This window comes from Culicoides brevitarsis, chromosome 3 (assembly GCF_036172545.1).
Source record: "Culicoides brevitarsis isolate CSIRO-B50_1 chromosome 3, AGI_CSIRO_Cbre_v1, whole genome shotgun sequence".
Lineage (NCBI taxonomy): Eukaryota > Metazoa > Arthropoda > Insecta > Diptera > Ceratopogonidae > Culicoides > Culicoides brevitarsis.
The window spans coordinates 31,486,137-31,504,943 of NC_087087.1; the positions used below are offsets into that span (position 1 = coordinate 31,486,137).

The 18,807-nt window shown below is 27.9% G+C and overlaps 2 protein-coding genes across 3 annotated transcripts; one reads left to right on the top strand and one right to left on the bottom strand.

Moving 5' to 3' along the window:
• Positions 1-284: 284 nt before the first annotated feature.
• LOC134835908 (peptide transporter family 1-like) lies at positions 285-12,226 on the top strand. Of its 2 annotated transcripts, none has more exons than XM_063850917.1 (7): positions 285-419; positions 7,951-8,029; positions 8,086-8,227; positions 8,283-8,644; positions 8,707-8,789; positions 9,823-10,989; positions 11,819-12,226. In XM_063850917.1, the coding sequence occupies exons 1-7, from the start codon at positions 354-356 to the stop codon at positions 12,110-12,112; spliced, it is 2,193 nt and encodes a 730-aa protein (XP_063706987.1). In that variant the 5' UTR covers positions 285-353; the 3' UTR covers positions 12,113-12,226. The 2 variants fall into 2 exon arrangements, with proteins under 2 accessions (XP_063706987.1, XP_063706988.1); XM_063850918.1 differs by lacking the exon at positions 285-419 and adding an exon at positions 3,254-3,688.
• Positions 12,212-17,409, bottom strand: LOC134835909 (peptide transporter family 1-like). The gene is made up of 6 exons (XM_063850920.1): positions 17,275-17,409; positions 15,486-15,596; positions 15,290-15,431; positions 13,618-15,019; positions 12,475-12,711; positions 12,212-12,421 (listed from the first exon to the last, which is right to left on the bottom strand). The coding sequence occupies exons 1-6, from the start codon at positions 17,303-17,305 to the stop codon at positions 12,224-12,226; spliced, it is 2,121 nt and encodes a 706-aa protein (XP_063706990.1). The 5' UTR covers positions 17,306-17,409; the 3' UTR covers positions 12,212-12,223.
• Positions 17,410-18,807: the final 1,398 nt, after the last annotated feature.

Genomic DNA, 18,807 nt, shown 5'->3' on the forward strand with positions numbered 1-18,807 from the left:
GCTTAAATCCTTCATTTTACGAAAATTTTCACTTCCAACTTTTCGTTAGAAACGATTTCCGCTCAAAATTCTTGCAACACTCGTTCTTATCGCGATGAAAAATAGAAAATTCATCGTCGAAATAGAGCAATAGGTTGGTATATGGACAAACAACAATGCAAAGCAACATATTTATTGCCCCTAATCTCGATGTAAGTTATTTAATTAAACAAATAAGCATGCACTAAACTAACGCGATAACTTGAAGTGAGTGTGATAAGACGGCGGCGGTATTTAGAGAAAAAGGTAATTTATGTCAGTCGCGTTCTGCCAACCATCCAGTGAAGCCGACACTCTTTAAAAATTCGTGAAAAATGTCAAAAAAACGAACATCGGATTCGACACTCGCAAGCCGAGATGAAGAAATGGAATCATTGGAGGTAAGAAATTGACGTCAAAACATTAAATAATCGCATTATCGCTCGCAGTAATTTGTTCATAAAGTGCAAGGTCAGTGAAAAATTGCACAAACGAACTCTAATCGACAATTTATGACAAAATATCAACTGCACGGTGGCATGTCAGTGATCTCGAATGCACGAGACTTGATAAGGAAATCTTCGGATTCAGGGTCGATTTTTTTTCAAAAACGAAGTAATTGATCAGAAAAACGTTAAAAAATCATAATTATTTAATAAAACGTATTAAAATGCCATTTAAAAGTCTCTGATAAGGAAAAAACAGAAAAAAATTAAATAAATCAGATGAATTTGCTGACACATGATGATTTATGGAATGACAAGTAATCGTCAAGTGGGGTGAAATTGAGCGCCATTGTTCTTCAAGAGCGAATTGCGTCTTAATTTTTAACACAGCGATAGGAGTGAAGAGTTATATAAGTGAATTTTAACAAGAAAAAAAATATTGAGTGCTGAGACACGTTTTATGAACATTCTTTGAAGTAAAACTCAAGAACATGAATGAAAGTTTTACAATTCTTATCACTGACAGGAGTGACACTGAAGATTATCAGGCAAGTCAAGTCGAGAATCTTTTTGATGCTTATGACGTTGAAAATTGCAATTTTTCCGTATTAGTCATCATGAGGAAATTTTTTTAAAAAATTGATTAAAAAACTTAGATGAAGAGATTCTCAACGGAAATCCCTTAAAAGGTAATTAAAATCTTCATAAATTCAAAATTATCGTAAAATCATAAAAAAAAATCAGAAAGAATTTTATTTCCGTTGATTTTATGGAAATTCAATTTTCACATCGAGATAAAAGTTTTGAATTTTTTCTTGTGAATTTTGATCAACGACTTCCTCTCGACAGCTTAAATTTCTCACATTTGTCATAAATAATTTTAAATTAATCTCCTCTCAAGTTCACTTGTCAATATAAGTTTCAAGTCAATCAACTTGCCACTCTCACTATCAATATCTTCGCACATATCGACGCATGTACGAAAAATTGTCAACGACTTGTGTCAACAATGTAACGAGGTGTTGTTTGGCAATAAATAACAATAGCTAGTAGTGACACAGTTCTCGATGTTGATAGCTGATATGTGAAGTGACAACTTTTTTTTTGTGCCTGCAGTCATTGATCTTATCTCTTTTTTATGGCACGAGACTTAAAAAAAATATCTTTTATTTTGTTTGGCGAGAGAGTAAAGCAGTTCAGAAGATGCTTATCGTCGTTGTAAACAAAATTTCGTCGTTATCGACAGCATCTCTCAGTTCCTTCACGTGAAGATTTTTTGAGAGATTGATCTTCTCAATTTTTATTCGAATACTTGTTTACTCATTAGAGATTCGCACTGAGAATTGTGTTCGTTCGAACGAGTTGAAAGGATGAGTGACTTAATGCAAAAAGTTTTTTAAAGTCAAAATTTGGGTAAGTTAAGTTTCTTTAAAATTTTTAAATTAAATATATTTCAAAGCTATTTTAAAATTTGTCTAAACTTTTAAGGAAAATTATCAATCAAATAATCAAAAATGAGCTCGTATTAAAAAACTTTTCTATTACCATCTACAAAAGTCCAAAAGTACCAAACGAACGATCGAAAGGAAGAATCTCTTTTACCCTGATGCTGGATTCAATTAAAAGTCACATATCGACGATAGTTTTTGAAACTTCACAAGATTATTTGGTTATAATTCACAAAGCAACCGTATTATAAAGTCCATCGAAATCCATCTTATGAATTGATCCAAAATGACAATTTGATAGTATTCCTATAACAAAAGTATTTCGCAAGACAGATATCTTAAATTTGACAAATATCCAATACATTCAAATTAATGATACATCAAAACCGACTTTCAGGCAAAAGAAAAGACCAGATGCAAAATCTTAAGAGGGTCTTAATTTCCAAAACAGTTGCTAACTTTATAATAAGGTCCTTCAAATCACTGTTAAAGCCAATAAGCATAAAGACCTTTGCTTCGCTTGTTAGAAAGAGTTTAAAAGAGACTTCAAAGAGTTTAAAGCCTTGCAAGGGTGACAACTATTCGGGTTACGTTTTCAATTTGTAACTTTTAATTGGGATTCTGTATTTAAAGACTTTCGACGATAAAAATATTTTTTCATAGAACAGAGAAGTTCAATAAAATGAGATTTACTATTTACCAAACTAAACGTTAAAAATAAGAGAAAATTTTTAAGAAGGAGATCCTTGATGACAAGTCTTCAGTATCACTAATCATTATTTTTAAATTTTTTGAACATAAATAATATTCATATTTACAACAATTTATGGAAAATAACCAACTTCAAGCCATTATTATATAAATTATTGGAGCAATTATTTTTTGTTGACAATACCAATTCATATAACTTCGAATTAATGAAAAAAATCTAACGTCTGAGATTTGAAAAGTACAAAAATTTTGAAGAAAATATTAATTTAATAAAAAATCCCTTCCAAGTCATCAAAACCATTAACCACAAACGCTAATTCGATCAATTTTTGAAATTCCATACCTCAAATAGAGCTTCCATAGAACATACATCACGCAACAGCTACCGTACACTTTATGCCATATACATATCAATACAGAAAAAAAACTTTGAATACCTACATAAATAATAATAATAAAGTTTTAAAAATTACTCCATCAACTCACTCGCAGACACTAACAGAACACTTGCCATGAAGGCACGTCAGTCAGTCGTTAAATGCATGTCGAGCGCTTCGGATCGACATTTTGCACTCTTAATTAATTTCGGGTTTTTTTAAATTATTAGTTCTTGGAATCATTTCCAAACTTGTGAAGATTTAAAGAATTTGTTTAAAAAAAAATTCGTACTTAAAGCGTTCGAATTTCGTAAAAGACTGTGAGATGCGATGACGAATTCCCTCTCGTCGCACACTTCAATTGTTATTAAATAAATTAGATTAACGTGTTGTGTAATTCAATCATTTTGTCTCTTTTATCAACGCAGCTAGTGTCATTTACAACCAGCTCCCGGTAGTGACGAAAAAAAACGCGCGAGACAAAAAAAAAGTATCAAGAGCGTAAAAAAAAATATAAACAATAACAACGTGTCACTAAAAAAAAATTAAAATAAAATATTTGTGTTAAGTTATCAAACAAAAAATAATAAAAAAAAATTTGTTCTAAAAATATTTGTAAATTCCTACACACACGTAAAAAATGGTGCGTGATACATTGCAAGTTACCGATCCGGAGATGGATAAAAAGGTAAATAAGGTTCTTCTCTTTTTACCCTCGTTATCACGAAATCGCTCAAAACAACAAAAAATGGGTGTGTCGTGCTTCTATGCGTGTTGATAACATTCTCTCATCGCAGCATGTCGACCTTGGCATGCGTAAAATTTGTCTCAAACTTAAAAAAAAATTGTTGCGGAAATAGCCGTCGTTGCGTCTCATGGCGATCGATATATTGAAAATTGAAGCAAATTTTTTTATAATTGTCTTCAATATCAATATCATCAATCGGTCGTTTCCTTATTCCGATAAATAAATATGCAAAAGATGCGACACAAATAAAAATTTTGTAAACAAAACTGAAAATGGAATTGAAGGTCGAATGCAAAATAATTTATTTTGATGATTTTTGGTTTGATTTGGTTTAGTGATTTACGACCTTTTCAATGATAATGGATGTAAACAAGAATTTGTCACAAAATAGATTTTTGTTTTTGTTTTGACAAAGTTAGTGATTAGGGAAAGGCTTACAGAACTCTCGACGGAAGTGAAATCATCTCAGACTTTTTTATCAATTTATAGAATGAGTATTTCAATAAGAAAAGTATGTCAGTTCCTCTCAGTTCTTTGTTAGTTCAATAACGAGCTACAGAACATAATTTTGCGAGTTTGAAGATTTTTCAGCTCTTGACCTAAAAAGAACTTAGCTCTATAAATACGGAGCTAACTTCGGCTGTTTTGCTTGTAACAAAAAACTGATTAAAGAACTTGAAAGCTGAGAAAATTTCAGTTAAAACTGATCAAAACCTAACTTGACAAGTCAATTTTTTTGAAAAAAATGGAAACAGATCCATTACTTTCCCATGAAGCAAATTTATCAACAACTCCTGAAGTAATCAACTTGTATAAATTAAAAAAATTTTTTTTTGCTCATCGAGAGTTTCATCATCCATTTCTTTCAAGTTTTTTTTCTTCTGAAAAAAAAATCTCAAGAAGCGATGAAAAAAATCGCTGCAGGTGTATCTTTATTAAAAAAAAATAAAAAAAAATGATAATGATGAATGAATTCCAACATGTGATGAGCGAAACAATAATTTTTTCGGAACATCATTACAATTGTCCATAATTATCTCGAACAAGTATCACTTAAAAAATTTTGATGAAACACTTATTGAATATTAATGTGAAGTGTTGATATATCTCATGGGTCGAAACAGAGACGTAATTGGAAGAAAAATTTTTAAAATCTTCAAAAATTGAATTTAAAATAATTTTTGAACTAAAGCTTCTAAAAAAATTATTTAAATTTAATTAATTATTTATTTATCAATTTTTTATAATTTTTTTTTTCTAAAAATTTATGATTTTATTAAATTTTTTTTAATGTTTTCCCTAAATTTATCTGAAGATATCAAAAGAAAAATTTAAAAAGATAAATTTATCTAAAGATTTATCTAAATTTTTTTTAGAAAAATTAAGAGAAAATATTTGAGAATTTCAAAAAAAATTATTAATTTTTAGAAAAAAAAAATTGGGAAATAAATAGAAAAATTCACAAAATATTAAAATAAAAAAACAAAATCTTCAAAAATTGTAGAAAATATAATTTTTGAGATGAAGTTTCTTGAAAAGTTTTTGAGAAAAATTCTTTAAACAAAAACTTCAAATTTTTAGAAAATTTTTTATTAAAAAAAATTATGAAAAAATAAAAAAAAAATAAGAAAATAATCTTGAGATTGAAAAAAAAAATTTGAAAAAATAAAAAAAATAAAATGGAATTTAAAATAAAATTTTAATTTTTTTATCCTTCAATGAAAGAAAATACGCTTCTTAGAGGATAAAAAAATTAATTATATGTCTTAAATTCTCAAAAAAAACAATAAAATAAAATTCTGTCTGTATTAATTTCACGTAGCTTCGATTTCAGAGCAACAACCTCATACATCAATCAACCACGTACGGAACCAAAATTACACAGAAAAGAAAATGAAAACTGTGCTAAATATTTGTCTGTAATTATCTCCATTTATGTTGTAAACATTTCTCTGTGCAAAATCTGTGCTTCTACCAAAGTCTTTCCTTATTTGAAAGAGAGAGAGAAAAAACTTGTTTTCAATGCTTGTCTAAACCGATTACCATTAACGAGTTGACGAAGAACCAAAAAATGGGCCTTGATTGATTTTTTTTTGCGACTTTTGAAACCGATACCGTGATTTTTTTCCAACATTTAATAAGATGAGCGTTAATTACAACTTGTGAGAAGATAATTACACGTAATTTCTAATACATTAACGAGTTATCATAAATTGCATCTATTTGCATTGTGTCTCGTCTGACGCGTCATAACACTTCTCTGGCATGATTTATGTGATGTGAAATTTATTACGACAACAATGTTGTTGGAAAATCTTGACCTTTTCGATGGAGGCGTCTTGTTACTTACTTCACAAAAATTTGTCAAAAATCGTTTAAAGGACACTTTTTGCATTCACATGAATCATCAAGCGCCAAAAAAAATAGTTGAATGACACCCAACAACCACGATAAAAAATCTAAAAATAGCATCGTCAAATAGAGACACTTGGATAGACGAAAATTTGCATAATTGAATGAATGAAGTCGAAAAATTTTGCGTACAACAAATTTATTTCGTCTCATTGAATTGCTGAAACTTTTTTGTCACTCGGATAAGTAAATAAAAGTTTACAATTTTTACGAGCTAGAAAGTTGTTGAGTTAATTTAAGAGGTGAATTAATAAAAATTTTATCACCTATTAGTGAGTTATTACGACATGACTTAAAAAAATTATCAACAAACAAAACAAAAAATGTTGGAATGTCAAAAACGACATGAAAAAGTGCAAGTGAATAACAATGAAATTATTTTGATGTGACGGACCTTGTGGTTACGATTATAAAGTCATAACACGTTAAAATGGGTGAAAAAAGTGCTTGAAATATTTTATGATGATTTTTTTTTAAATTTAAACGAACTGAGATTATTTTAAAGAATTTTTTTGAATGAGATTTGAATGAAAATTTTTTTTCAGCTCTTTAGTTTGTAATGACTTAGACTTGTTTATATGGAGCTAACTTTTGCTACGAAGCTAATAATGAAAAACTGAACATGTCAAATTAAAGCTGAGAAAATTTCAATAAAAACTGATCAAAAGCTGAGAAGTTTTCTTGTTATTTTAATCGCTTTTTAGAATTTTTTAGATTTTTATAAAATTTTAAATTGAAAATTTCACAGCATTTTTTTTTCTTTGAAAAATTTTTATCTTTGAGATATTTTTTTTTCGTAATGAAACAAAATAAAATTAATTAAATAATTATTTGTATTCTTAAAAAAATATTTTTTTCATTAATTTAAAAATTAATTAAAAATTATTTAATTCTAAAAAAAATAATAATTAATTAATTTAATTAATAAATAATTTTTTAATAAGTTTTTAACTAATTGTTTACTTTTAAAATAATTAACTTTTTTAATAATTTAATTAATTGTAATTATTTTTTTAATTTTTTTTTTATTAAAATTTTTTAATTAATAATTTTTTGTTTGAATATTTTTAATTTTAATTATTATTAATTTATTTAATTTTTTTAATTAATTAAAATTAATTAATAAAATAAAAAAAATTAAAATATTTTATTTTTAGTAAAATTTAAAATTTTTCTAATTAAATTAAATTAATTTCATTAAAATAAATTTAAAAAAAAATATTAATTTTTCGAAAATATTTTTTTTATTAAATTCTTTTAAAAAAAATCAAATATTCCAATCCACGTGCCTGTTTCTTGTCTATTTTTTTTTATAAAACCGTTGTTTCATCGCCCATATGATCAAAAACTCGTCTAACTTGACACTAATTCACGAATAAAACTCGCGTTTCAATGAGTTCGATACCTCATAAACATTAAAATAATAAATTGCTAACAGTAAAAAATTTTAGATTAGAATTTGATGCACTTTTATCGTGGTTTTAGATTAAAAAATTAAAAATTTATGTTAATTTTATGCTAATTTTACGTCAAAACTTTTGTTTTGTTAGTAGGTAACAAGCGCAAGGCTGTTCATTGACCTTTATTAGCTGATCGTTGTTCATAAATATCGAAATATTTGCTGTTCATTTGAGCAGAATGGAAGAAAATTGACACTTTGTTCTGTTATTGAATGAAAAAATTAAAATTAAATGCAATTTAACGCATGACGGAACGAGAGATGGTCAAGCGGAAGTTTTTTTTTTGTTAATAAAAAAATTAATTTTTATTTTTTTTAATTATTTTTTTAGAAAACAAAGTACCCGAGATCAATTGCTTTCATCATCAGTAATGAGTTTTGTGAACGATTCAACTACTATGGAATGCGAAGTAAGAATTTTTTAATTTTTTTTTTAATAAATTTTTAAAATTTTAATTTTTTTTAGCAATTCTCGTGCTTTATCTCACACAAAAACTGCACTACAGCGACGACGATGCCACAGTACTTTACCACATTTTCACCATGTTCGTTTATTTCTTCCCTCTTATGGGTGCCGTGCTCGCTGATAGTTGGTTGGGCAAATTCAAGTAAGATTTTTCCTTCAAAAAATAAAAATTTTCTTTAAAAATCGATTTTTCGTAGAACAATTACTTACTTATCGATGGTTTATTCCGTCGGATCTGCCGTTATCGCCATCGGTGCCATCCCGACGCTTGGATTGCCGGCAAGTGTCATGACTGTGATTGGTTTAATGTTGATAGCTATCGGTACGGGAGGTATTAAGCCATGTGTTTCGGCATTCGGGGGAGATCAATTCAAGTTACCCGAGCAAGCAAGGCATTTGGAGACGTTTTTCTCGCTTTTTTACTTTGCCATTAATGCGGGTTCGTTGATTTCGACGTCGCTGACGCCCGTTTTGAGAGAAGATGTTCACTGCTTTGGGAATAATGATTGTTATTCGTTGGCGTTTGGAGTGCCGGGAGCGTTGATGATTGTCTCAATTAGTAAGAATTTTATTTTTTTAAAGATTTAAATGGATTTTTAATGATTTTTTTTTTGTTTTTAGTTATTTTTATCTGTGGTCGAGTTTTGTATAAAGTGAAGAAGCCTGAAGGAAATATGATTGTTTTGGTATCAAAATGCATTGGGGTAAGATTTTCTTTAAGAATTAAAAAAAATGGAAAAAAATTATTTTTTTTTTTTTGATTTTTGAAATTAAATGAGTTTCAAAATTAAATATTTTTTAAATTAATTATAATTAATTTTTTTAAAATTATTTTTGAATTTTTTCAAAGAATATCAATCAAATTTTTTACTTTGATTTAAAAAATTTTTCAAAAATTTAATTAATTTTTTTTTATTTTCATTTGCATAATTTTTAAATTTAATTAAATTTTCAATTAATTCAATTTCCAATGAATTCGATTTTTTTAATTAAAAAACTTTAAACAATTTGAAATGATTTTTTCATATTTTTTTTAATTATTTAAAAAGATTGAATCACTTAACTTATTTATTTTTTTCCTTTTACTTAAATTGTTAAAAATAAATTCTTTTAAAATTATTTTTATAAACTTTCTTCAAATTAAAATTTAATTTATTTTATAATTTTAATTTAATTTTTCGAAAATTTCATTTAATTTTATTTTTTTTACAAATGTCTTTAAATAATTTTATTTTTCAATTTAAATATTCTATACGGAATTAAATTTTTTTATTATTTATTTTTTTTTTGAAGTTTAATTTAATTTTTTAAAATTTTTCATTTAAAAAACTTTAAATTAAATTAAAAAATTTAAATAAAAAAATTAAAAAATTTAATGAGTTAAATTTAAATCAAATATTTTTAAATTTATTTTTTTTAATTTCAAATTTAATTTTAATTTTTATTAATTTTAAAATATATGTTTCGAAAAATTAATTGAACTCAATTTTATTTATTTTTATATGATTGACTAAATTTTTTAAAATTGTTTTTATTTTTTTAATTAGAAAAATTCATTAATTAATTTAATTTTCAAATTTTTCATTAAAAAAAAAATAAATTAAATATTTAATTATTTTTTTAATTTCTTAATTAAATTATTTTTTTTTAAATAAATTTTTTAAATTTAATTTTTAATTTAATTTTTAATTTATTTTTTTTTTATTTTAATTAATTTTTAATATTTTTTTTTAATAGAACGCTGTCGCAACCCGCTTGAAGGAAAAGAAGCACAACAAACGCGAACATTGGTTAGATTACGCTGAAGCCACGTACGGCAAACAACTCATCGACGACATCAAATCCGTGCTGCGAGTTCTCGTACTTTTCCTTCCGCTTCCCGTTTTCTGGGCACTTTTCGATCAACAAGGCTCCCGATGGACATTCCAAGCTACTCGCATGACGGGCGACATTGGTCCGTACGCCATCAAACCCGATCAGTTGCAAGTCGTGAATCCTCTCTTGATTCTCGGTTTCATTCCGTTGTTCTCGTACGCCGTGTATCCGATGCTCGCCAAGTGTGGCATCAAACGTCCTTTGCAAAAACTCACAACAGGCGGAATTCTCGCTGCAATCGCTTTTCTAATTTCAGGATTTGTCGAATTGGAGTTGCAAAAAACGTATCCGGTGCTTCCGACAGCAAACGAGGGACAACTTCGGATTTTTAATGGCATTCCATGCGATTACAAAGTCATTTCCAACATTCCCGGACACGAAAATTTCAATATCTTGTCGAAAGGATTGTTCGAGGAGAAACATTTGAACTTGAGTGTCGGCGATTCGTTCCAGTTTAAAGTCGATTTTGAGACTGCGGACCCGATTTGTCCTCGAATTGTTGGTGCGCAAGTCGAAATTCAACGAAAAAAGGCAATTTCGTACTTCATGCAGACCAATAAAGTCGATCCGACAGTTTTAGATCTCGTTCAGTACGAAGACGATCCCGATAAAGGCTCCAAAGGGTATCCCGTGGTTCGAGTTTTGTCAAATACGAACAAAAATCAAGAAGTTCAGTTCATCGAAGTGGCTGGAGATCACACTGTTTACACATTTCCGAGTGGCAAAAGTAATTTAACGGCAGTTCCGCCAGGGCATTACGTGATTCGGTACAACGGAGACGAATTAAAGGACGTTCAGTTGAAATTGGGAGGCGTTTATAGCTTTGTTGTCACGGAAAATAATTTAAATCAAGCCAGTATCGAGGAACATGTGATCGCGGCGCCAAATTCCATTCACATGTTATGGTTGCTGCCGCAGTATATTGTCATCACAGCTGGCGAAGTCATGTTTAGTGTCACGGGATTGGAATTTTCGTTCACTCAAGCGCCACAGAGCATGAAATCTGTATTGCAAGCTGCTTGGTTGTTGGTGAGTTTTTATTTTATTTGAAGAAAAATTAAAGAAAAACTATAAAAACGAAAGAAATTTCAAATTTCAAACCACGTGACCAAATTTAAAAAGAATTACATGAGAAAATTTGAAAAACCACGTGATTTGTTTGAAAAAATTTCATATAAAATTTTAAAAAATCACGTGACTAAATTTCACAAAGCGATTGAAGAAATTTGACAAAAATATCTCGTTGCTTTTTGAATTGAGTCACGTGGTTTTTTTAATAATAAAATTACGAAAAAATTTAAAATTCATGTGATTTGTCAAAAAAATTTATGAAAAGTTTCAAAATTAAGTCACGTGGTTTGTCAAAAATTTTTATGAAAATTTTCAAAATTAAGTCACGTGGTTTGTCAAAAATTTTTATGAAAATGTTCAAAATTAAGTCACGTGGTTTGTCAAAAATTTTTATGAAAATTTTCAAAATTAAGTCACGTGGTTTGTAAAAAAAATTAAGAAAATCTTCAAAATTTAATCACGTGGTTTTTTAAAAATTTTTATGAAAATTTTCAAAATTAAGTCACGTGATTTGTCAAAAATTTTTAAGAAAATTTTCAAAATTAAGTCACGTGGTTTGTAAAAAGTTTTTTAAAATTAAGTCACGTGGTTTGTTAAAAATTTTTATGAAAATTTTCAAAATTAAGTCACGTGGTTTGTCAAAAAGTTTTATGAAAATTTTCAAAATTAAGTCACGTGATTTGTCAAAAAATTTTATGAAAATTTTCAAAATTAAGTCACGTGGTTTGTCAAAAATTTTATACAAATTTAAAAAATTTTGACTTTAAAAATTTTTTTTTCATTCCAGACCGTCGCTTTTGGCAACCTAATCGTCGTCATTATCGCCGAAGCGAAAGCCTTCGACTCGCAAGCCGCTGAATTTTTCTTATTCGCTGGACTAATGGCAGTCGACATGGGAATTTTCATCATCCTCGCAATCAAATACAAGTATGTCGAGCCGAAAAATGAAGACGAAACGCCCTCGCCCGCCATCGATTTGCCCCAAAAAGACTCCAGCACGAACGGCTTCAAGACAATCGATCTCAACAACGGCAAAAACTCTACAAATGGCGTCGAGAACACCGCCTTCAACGAGGATTGATGTACTTTTTTTCGTGTGTTTCATTAGTTTTTTAAGCAAAAAGTATTTTTTTGTACATAATGTTGTATTTTTTTGTTGTTATTGAAAAATTTATTAAAAATTTAGTAGAAATTATTCCTCGTTGGTGTCATTTTCGCCCATTTTCACGGGAATTTTCTCCAATCCGTGTTCTTTTTCTTCCATTTCAAGACGTTCACGTTCGTAATCTTCGTCAGATTTGATCGGGATGGACTTGTAACGCCAGGCAAGGATAGCAAAGAGCGCCATATCGACCCACATGAGGATTGCAAACATCAAAAATTCCCATAACTGAAAGAAATTCGTTAAAATTTTTGAAAAAATTGAAATTTTTTAGGACTTACTTGTTCATTGAACATCTTGGCTTCAGCAATAAAAACAATAATTAAGTTTCCAACAGCAATTGTCAACATCCAGCAACCGGTGAGGACGGATTTCATACTTTGGGGTGCTTCGTTGAAGGAAAATTGCAATCCAGTAACGGAATACATGACTTCTCCCAAGGTCATAACGACGTATTGGGGGATGATCCAAAGCATATTTACTCCGTTTGGTTGAGTAATTTCAAAAATTTCGAAATCCTGGAATATTTTTAATATAAAAAATTATTAAAAATAAATAAAATAAAAAATATTGAATTAAAAATAAATGTAAATAAAAAAAAATTAAATAAAAAAAATTAAATAAAATTAAAATTAAAAAATAATTATTTTAAAAATTTTTAAAAATTATTTTTTTAATGAATTTATTTATTTTTATTTAAAAAATAATTAAAAATATTTTTAAAAAATTATTAATTTTCTTAAAAATTGAAAATAAATAAAAATTCGATTAAAAAATAAATTTAATAATAATCAAATAAAAAAAAAATTAATTTCAAAATTAAACAAAAAAAAAAATTAAAATTAATTTAAAAAATAATTATTATTTTTTAATGAATTCAATTTTAAATTTTAATCCGAAATATTATTTTTTTTTTAAATTAAAATAATTTTAAAAAATATTAAAAAATTAAAAAAAAAAAAAAAAAATAAAAAAAAAAAAAAAAATAAAAATTAATAAAAATTAATTAAATATTATTAAATATTAAAAAAATTTTTAAAAATTAAATAAATTTTAAAAAAAAAATTTAATAATAATAAAAAAAAAAATTAATTTCAAAATTAAAAAAAAAAAAAAAATTAATTCAAAAAATAATTATTAAAAATTCAATTTTAAATTTTTTCAATAATTTAAAAAAATAATTTTTTCGAAATCTTTTTTTTTTAAAAAAAAAATAAAAAAAAAAATAAATTAAAAAAATTATCAATAAAAAATATTAATTTGAATTAAAAAAAATTAAATAAAAAAAAAAATAAAAATAAAAAAAAATTTAAAAAATATAAAAAAAAAAAAATTAAAAAAAATATATTTTAAAAAAATTAAATAAAAAATTTAAAATTAAATTCATGGAAAATAAAATTTTAAGAAAAAAAGTAAAAATTTACCGTTTTTGATCCAACTTTATTCACAGCAATCGTATAAACGCCTCCAATTTTCAAAGCAAACGCTTCCCCTTGCTTACTTTCGCCCACAAAAAGTTCATATTCGCCATTTGACACTTCCCCAATTGTCGAATTGCCGCTTTCCCTTTCTAATTTTACCACACCTTTCTCTCGCAACGACACTTTAGTTGCTGTATTTGCCAAAAATCGCACTTTAGCATTGCCATTGCTCGTTTTTTCCGGATCATCGACATACTTTTGAACTTTTGCAGCATTTCCCGTGCCATGCATGAAATAAGAAGTCGCTTCGGCACTCTTAATTTCGAAATTTCCACTAAAATTGGGACAATCTGTCGTTTTTGACGTCATCGTGTAACGTAATTGAGCGTTTTCGACTCCTGTGTAGTCCAAATTCTCCCATTTTTCGAGAGATTTGACGAGAATCGATTGACTTCCGTTGACAGCTAGGTTGTAATCGCAGTTCATCGTGTTAAAAACGCGTAATTGAGCTTCTCCGGACTGCGGAACGACGGCATAGGACTTCATAATTTGCATTTCCAGCAAAAATGAGACGAAGAAAGCGACGCCAGCAAGAACGCCGCCCATCACGAGTTTTTGCAAGGGTCGTCGGATGCCCACGAGATTGAGGAGAGGATAAAAAATCATTTCGTACAACGGAATAAAGACCAAAATGAGCAAGGGGTTGATGACTTGCGCTTGATCCGGCTTAATTGTGTAAAATCCGAGATCGCCATCCATCCGAGTAGCTTGGAAAGTCCATCGGGAGCCTTGTTGATCGAACAAAGTCCAAAAAATGGGCAACGGAATGTACAAAAGAAGGACATTTAACAGAATTTTCGTCTCATCGACCAATTGTTGCCCGTAATTGTCGACAGCGTGATCCAACCAATGGGCTTTCGGGTTCGTCTTGCCATTCTTCATCTTTCCACGAATGCCGCTCCACACGCATTTCGATACCTTGACCATCATATTGCCGCCGCCCGGTTTGTGGATGTACAAAAATGAGCCCGCCACGAAAATAACGATCGAAATTGCCATCAAAGCTGCCGGCACGAAAAATCCCAGCGAGAAACAATCTTCGTTGCCGAAGCAACTGACGTCGTCACGCAAAATGGGTGTCAAGAGCGTTGATACGAACGATCCGGAATTCACGGAAAAGTAGAAAAGTGAGAAAAACCATGCAAGTTGCTTCGCTTGTTCCGGGATTTTGAATTGATCGCCGCCAAATGATGAAACGCAAGGTTTGATGCCGCCAGAGCCAAGGGCGATCAAGGCAAGTCCGATAAAGGTGAAAGTTCGTTGAGGCATGTTCCATGGATCGATGGCGCCAACGGTGAGGAAACAACTTCCTGTGACATAAACAATCGACAAGTACAAAATTGTTCTGAAAAAAAAAATTAATTAATTTTTTTTTAATTTTAATTTAAAAATTAAGTTTTTAATATTATTTTTTTTTATTTAATTTTTAAATCAAAAATTTTAATTTTATTTTATTTAAAAAAATTATTTTTAATTAATTAATTAATTTAATTAATTTTTAATTTAATTTAATTTAATTTTTAATTTAATTTAATTTTTTAATTATTTTTTTAAATTATTTTTTTTCAATTTTTTTTTTTAATTAATTTTTTTTTTAAGACAAAAAATTACTTACTTGAATTTTCCCAACCAACTATCGGCGATAATGGCACCAAAAATGCACATAAAATAGACCATCGTAGTGAAAAGATGGAAAATTACCGTTGCAGTATCCTCGGAAAAAGACAATTTTTGTGTTAAGTACAACGCCAAAATTGCTAAAAGTTAAAAAATCATTAAAATAATTATTTTAAAAAAGATGAAAAACTTACTTCTCATTCCATAAAAGTTGAATCGCTCACAAAACTCATTCGCGATGATGAACGGGATCGACCTTGGATAAGGAAGTTTCGCCTTTTGCGACTCATTGTCCTTATTCGAGTCTGAAAATAAAATAAAAAGTATGCAATGAACATTATTTTTCTTAGTTTTGTATAAAAAAATTTTTATTGGTTGATTTTTTGACCAATCAATGATGAATAATTCAAAAAAATTATTCGTTGGTTTTTCTGATACTAAAAAAATTATTAAAAATAATTATTTTAAATTTTAATATAAATTAATATTTATTTAAAATTTATTTTTTTTAAATTAATTAATTAATAATTTTATTTATTTTAAAATTAAAAATAAATATTAAAGTTGGGGGAATTCCGACATGCGGATTAATTTTATTGCAAATGTAATCAGGAATTTATTGAAGTTCGATAAGATTAATGTTCGGTTCTTGAATTGTTTTCATTTTTTTTTAAGTTTTAATAGATAAAAGTTAAGATTTCGAATAATTTTTAATGATAAATTATAAAAAAAGACAACGGAAATAATAAAAAAATACTACAAAAATTTCTTGGAAATATTTTTAACTTTTTTTAAGTCTTAACTTTTGACTTCTAATGTATTTTTTTTAATTTTTGAGGAACATTTTATACTTTTATGAGCTTTCTTAAAATATATTTAGTATCAAATTTGATAATTTAAATTCAAAATATGTGAAATTTAAAAAAAATATCTTCATATAAAAAATTCATAAGATTTAAAATTGATAAAAATTTAAAATTTAGGTAAAATAAATTAATAAAAATTAAATTAAAATAAATTAAATAATTAATTAATAATTAATAAATTAAGAAAAATCACAAAAAAAATTAAGACTGAAGAAAATTTACATAATTATCAATTATAAGACGATTTATGAAACTTTTGAATATTTTTCGATTTTGTGAAAAACATTTTAAGAATTTATAAAAATTGAAAAAAAAATCTTATTAATTAAGTAATTAGGTAAAATTTCAATTTTTGACATTTTTGCGAAATTATGAAATTTTTACGAAATTTAATTAAAATAATTCTTTACTAAAAATAAATTTACAACTTTTTAAATCATAATGAAATTTCAAAAATTTTATCCAAAATTTATACGTTAAATTTAAAAATAAATGAAAAAAAAAAAATAAAAAAAAAAAAATTAAAAAAAAAAATTAAAAAGATTTAAAAAAAATAAAAAATTATAAAAAATAAAAAATTAAATTTTTCTCAATTATTCAACAAAATTTTTCAAAAAATTTAAATTTCGGTAATTTTAATTCGATAAACAAGAAAATATTTTTTTTAAGATTAAAAATTTTCGGAAATACTTAAAACACTCAAAATTAAACCACTTCTTATGTTATATACTTCAAGAAGACCCTTGATTATTAGAAAAAGATTAAAAATAGTGAACAATTGCTTATTTTTATCAGATAAGATTTGATTTGTCGTCAATAGTGGCGATAAAGATTTAACTGCTTAGCTAAAAATTTCAAGTATATGAGGTCAATGCCAACATGTGGCTCAAATTTTATCAATTTTTTGCATGAATCTAAGCAACCAATAAATTTTTGAAAATTTTTTTTCAATTAATACTTTCACGAATGTCAAAAAAATTAAAAATTTCTTAATTTTTATTAGAATTTTATCCAAAAATTCTTCATTTTTCTCCAAAATTTGATTTTTTTTAAATTTTTGAGTCTTAAAAAATTATTTTTCCGTTAAAATTCGCAAATCCTTTAAGAAAATTCTCACCTGTATCGTGCTTATTATCACTCGCTCCCATTTTAACGCTTTTTAAATCCTTGCCTTTGTCACCTTATCTCCTTTTGACGAATTTTAAAAAATGAATTTTGGTCACTTTTTGTGACCTGTTCCGTTAACTGCCGAAAACGAACTGAACAACCGAAGAATTTAATCAAAAACAAGCCAATAAATTATCTTCATTATCTCCGTCTGTAACTCGATTGCTTATTAGATATCAATTTTTTTTTTTTGTTTTTTTGATAAAATAATCATTTTTTTTTGATAAGAAAATTTTTTGTGTAATAATTTTTGGAGGCAAATCCATCATTTTTTGATTAATTTAACGACTTTTTTCGCTTTTCTTCTTCTTCCAGCTCTTTAATCCACACTTCAGGGTCATTTGGGACACTTTTGTACTGCCACGCAAGGACCGCTAAGACTGTCATGTCAATCCAAATGAAGACCGCAAACATCAAATAATCCCAAAGTTGTTCCTCGAAGAGTCTCAGTTTGGCAAAAATCACTACAATGATGTTTCCGAGGGCGACAGTGATCAACCAAATTGCTGTAATGGTGGATTTTAACGAGGCTGGGGCTTCGGTGAAGGAAAACTCCAAGCCAGTAATTGAAAACATGATTTCTCCCATCGTTATGAGGAGAAATTGGGGGATTTGCCATAAAACGTTGATGGAATTTGGTTCAGTTATGACGAAAATCGCACATTTCTGAAGGAAAAATATATTTTTTAGTAAAAAATTGTTGAAAATTTCAAAACTTACGAAGTTATTAGACTCAATTTCGTCGACAACGATGACATAGACACCTCCTCCCTTGAGCTTGAAGTCTTTTGTGCCATTACAGACGATTGAATCTCCATCATCGATGGTTATTCGATAATTTCCAACCGGAATTGTGTCTCCTTTTATCAAATTCGTGACATTTTTGAAGACATCCAAGTCTTTTTCTTTGACCTGAAGCGTGTGATTTCGTTCAAAACTGGTCAAAATCCTCAAAATTACTCTTCCGATGTGATCTTGGGCCGGCGAATCGTCAAATTGAACGAGTTTCGTTGAATTTCCTTCAGACGTGATGAAATATCCGACAGCTTTTCCCGGAATCACCTTCAAAACGGAGCTCAAAACGGTGCATCTCGGGTTTGTAGCTTCCTCATCTGATGAATCGTCTGACGGAATGATCGTTATGTCGTAAGAAATTGTCTCATTCAACCCCGAAAAGTCTAATTTCTCGTCCATTTCGAGAATATCCATCACAAAAGACTTCAAATCCGACGGTTCGCCTTTAATTTCGACATCAAAAGCACACGGCATGACATTATACATGCGAAAATGTGCCTCATCCGCTGCCGGAAGTTTCGGTTTTGCGTTGAAAATAGCAGTTTCCAACAAAAAAGACGCGAAAAAAGCGAGTCCTGCGAGACATCCGCCGCAAATGAGTTTCCGCAAGGGAGAATTGATGCCGATTCGTTCGACCAAAGGGTAAATTGCGAATTTGAAAACCGGAATGAGGATCATTACGAGCAGG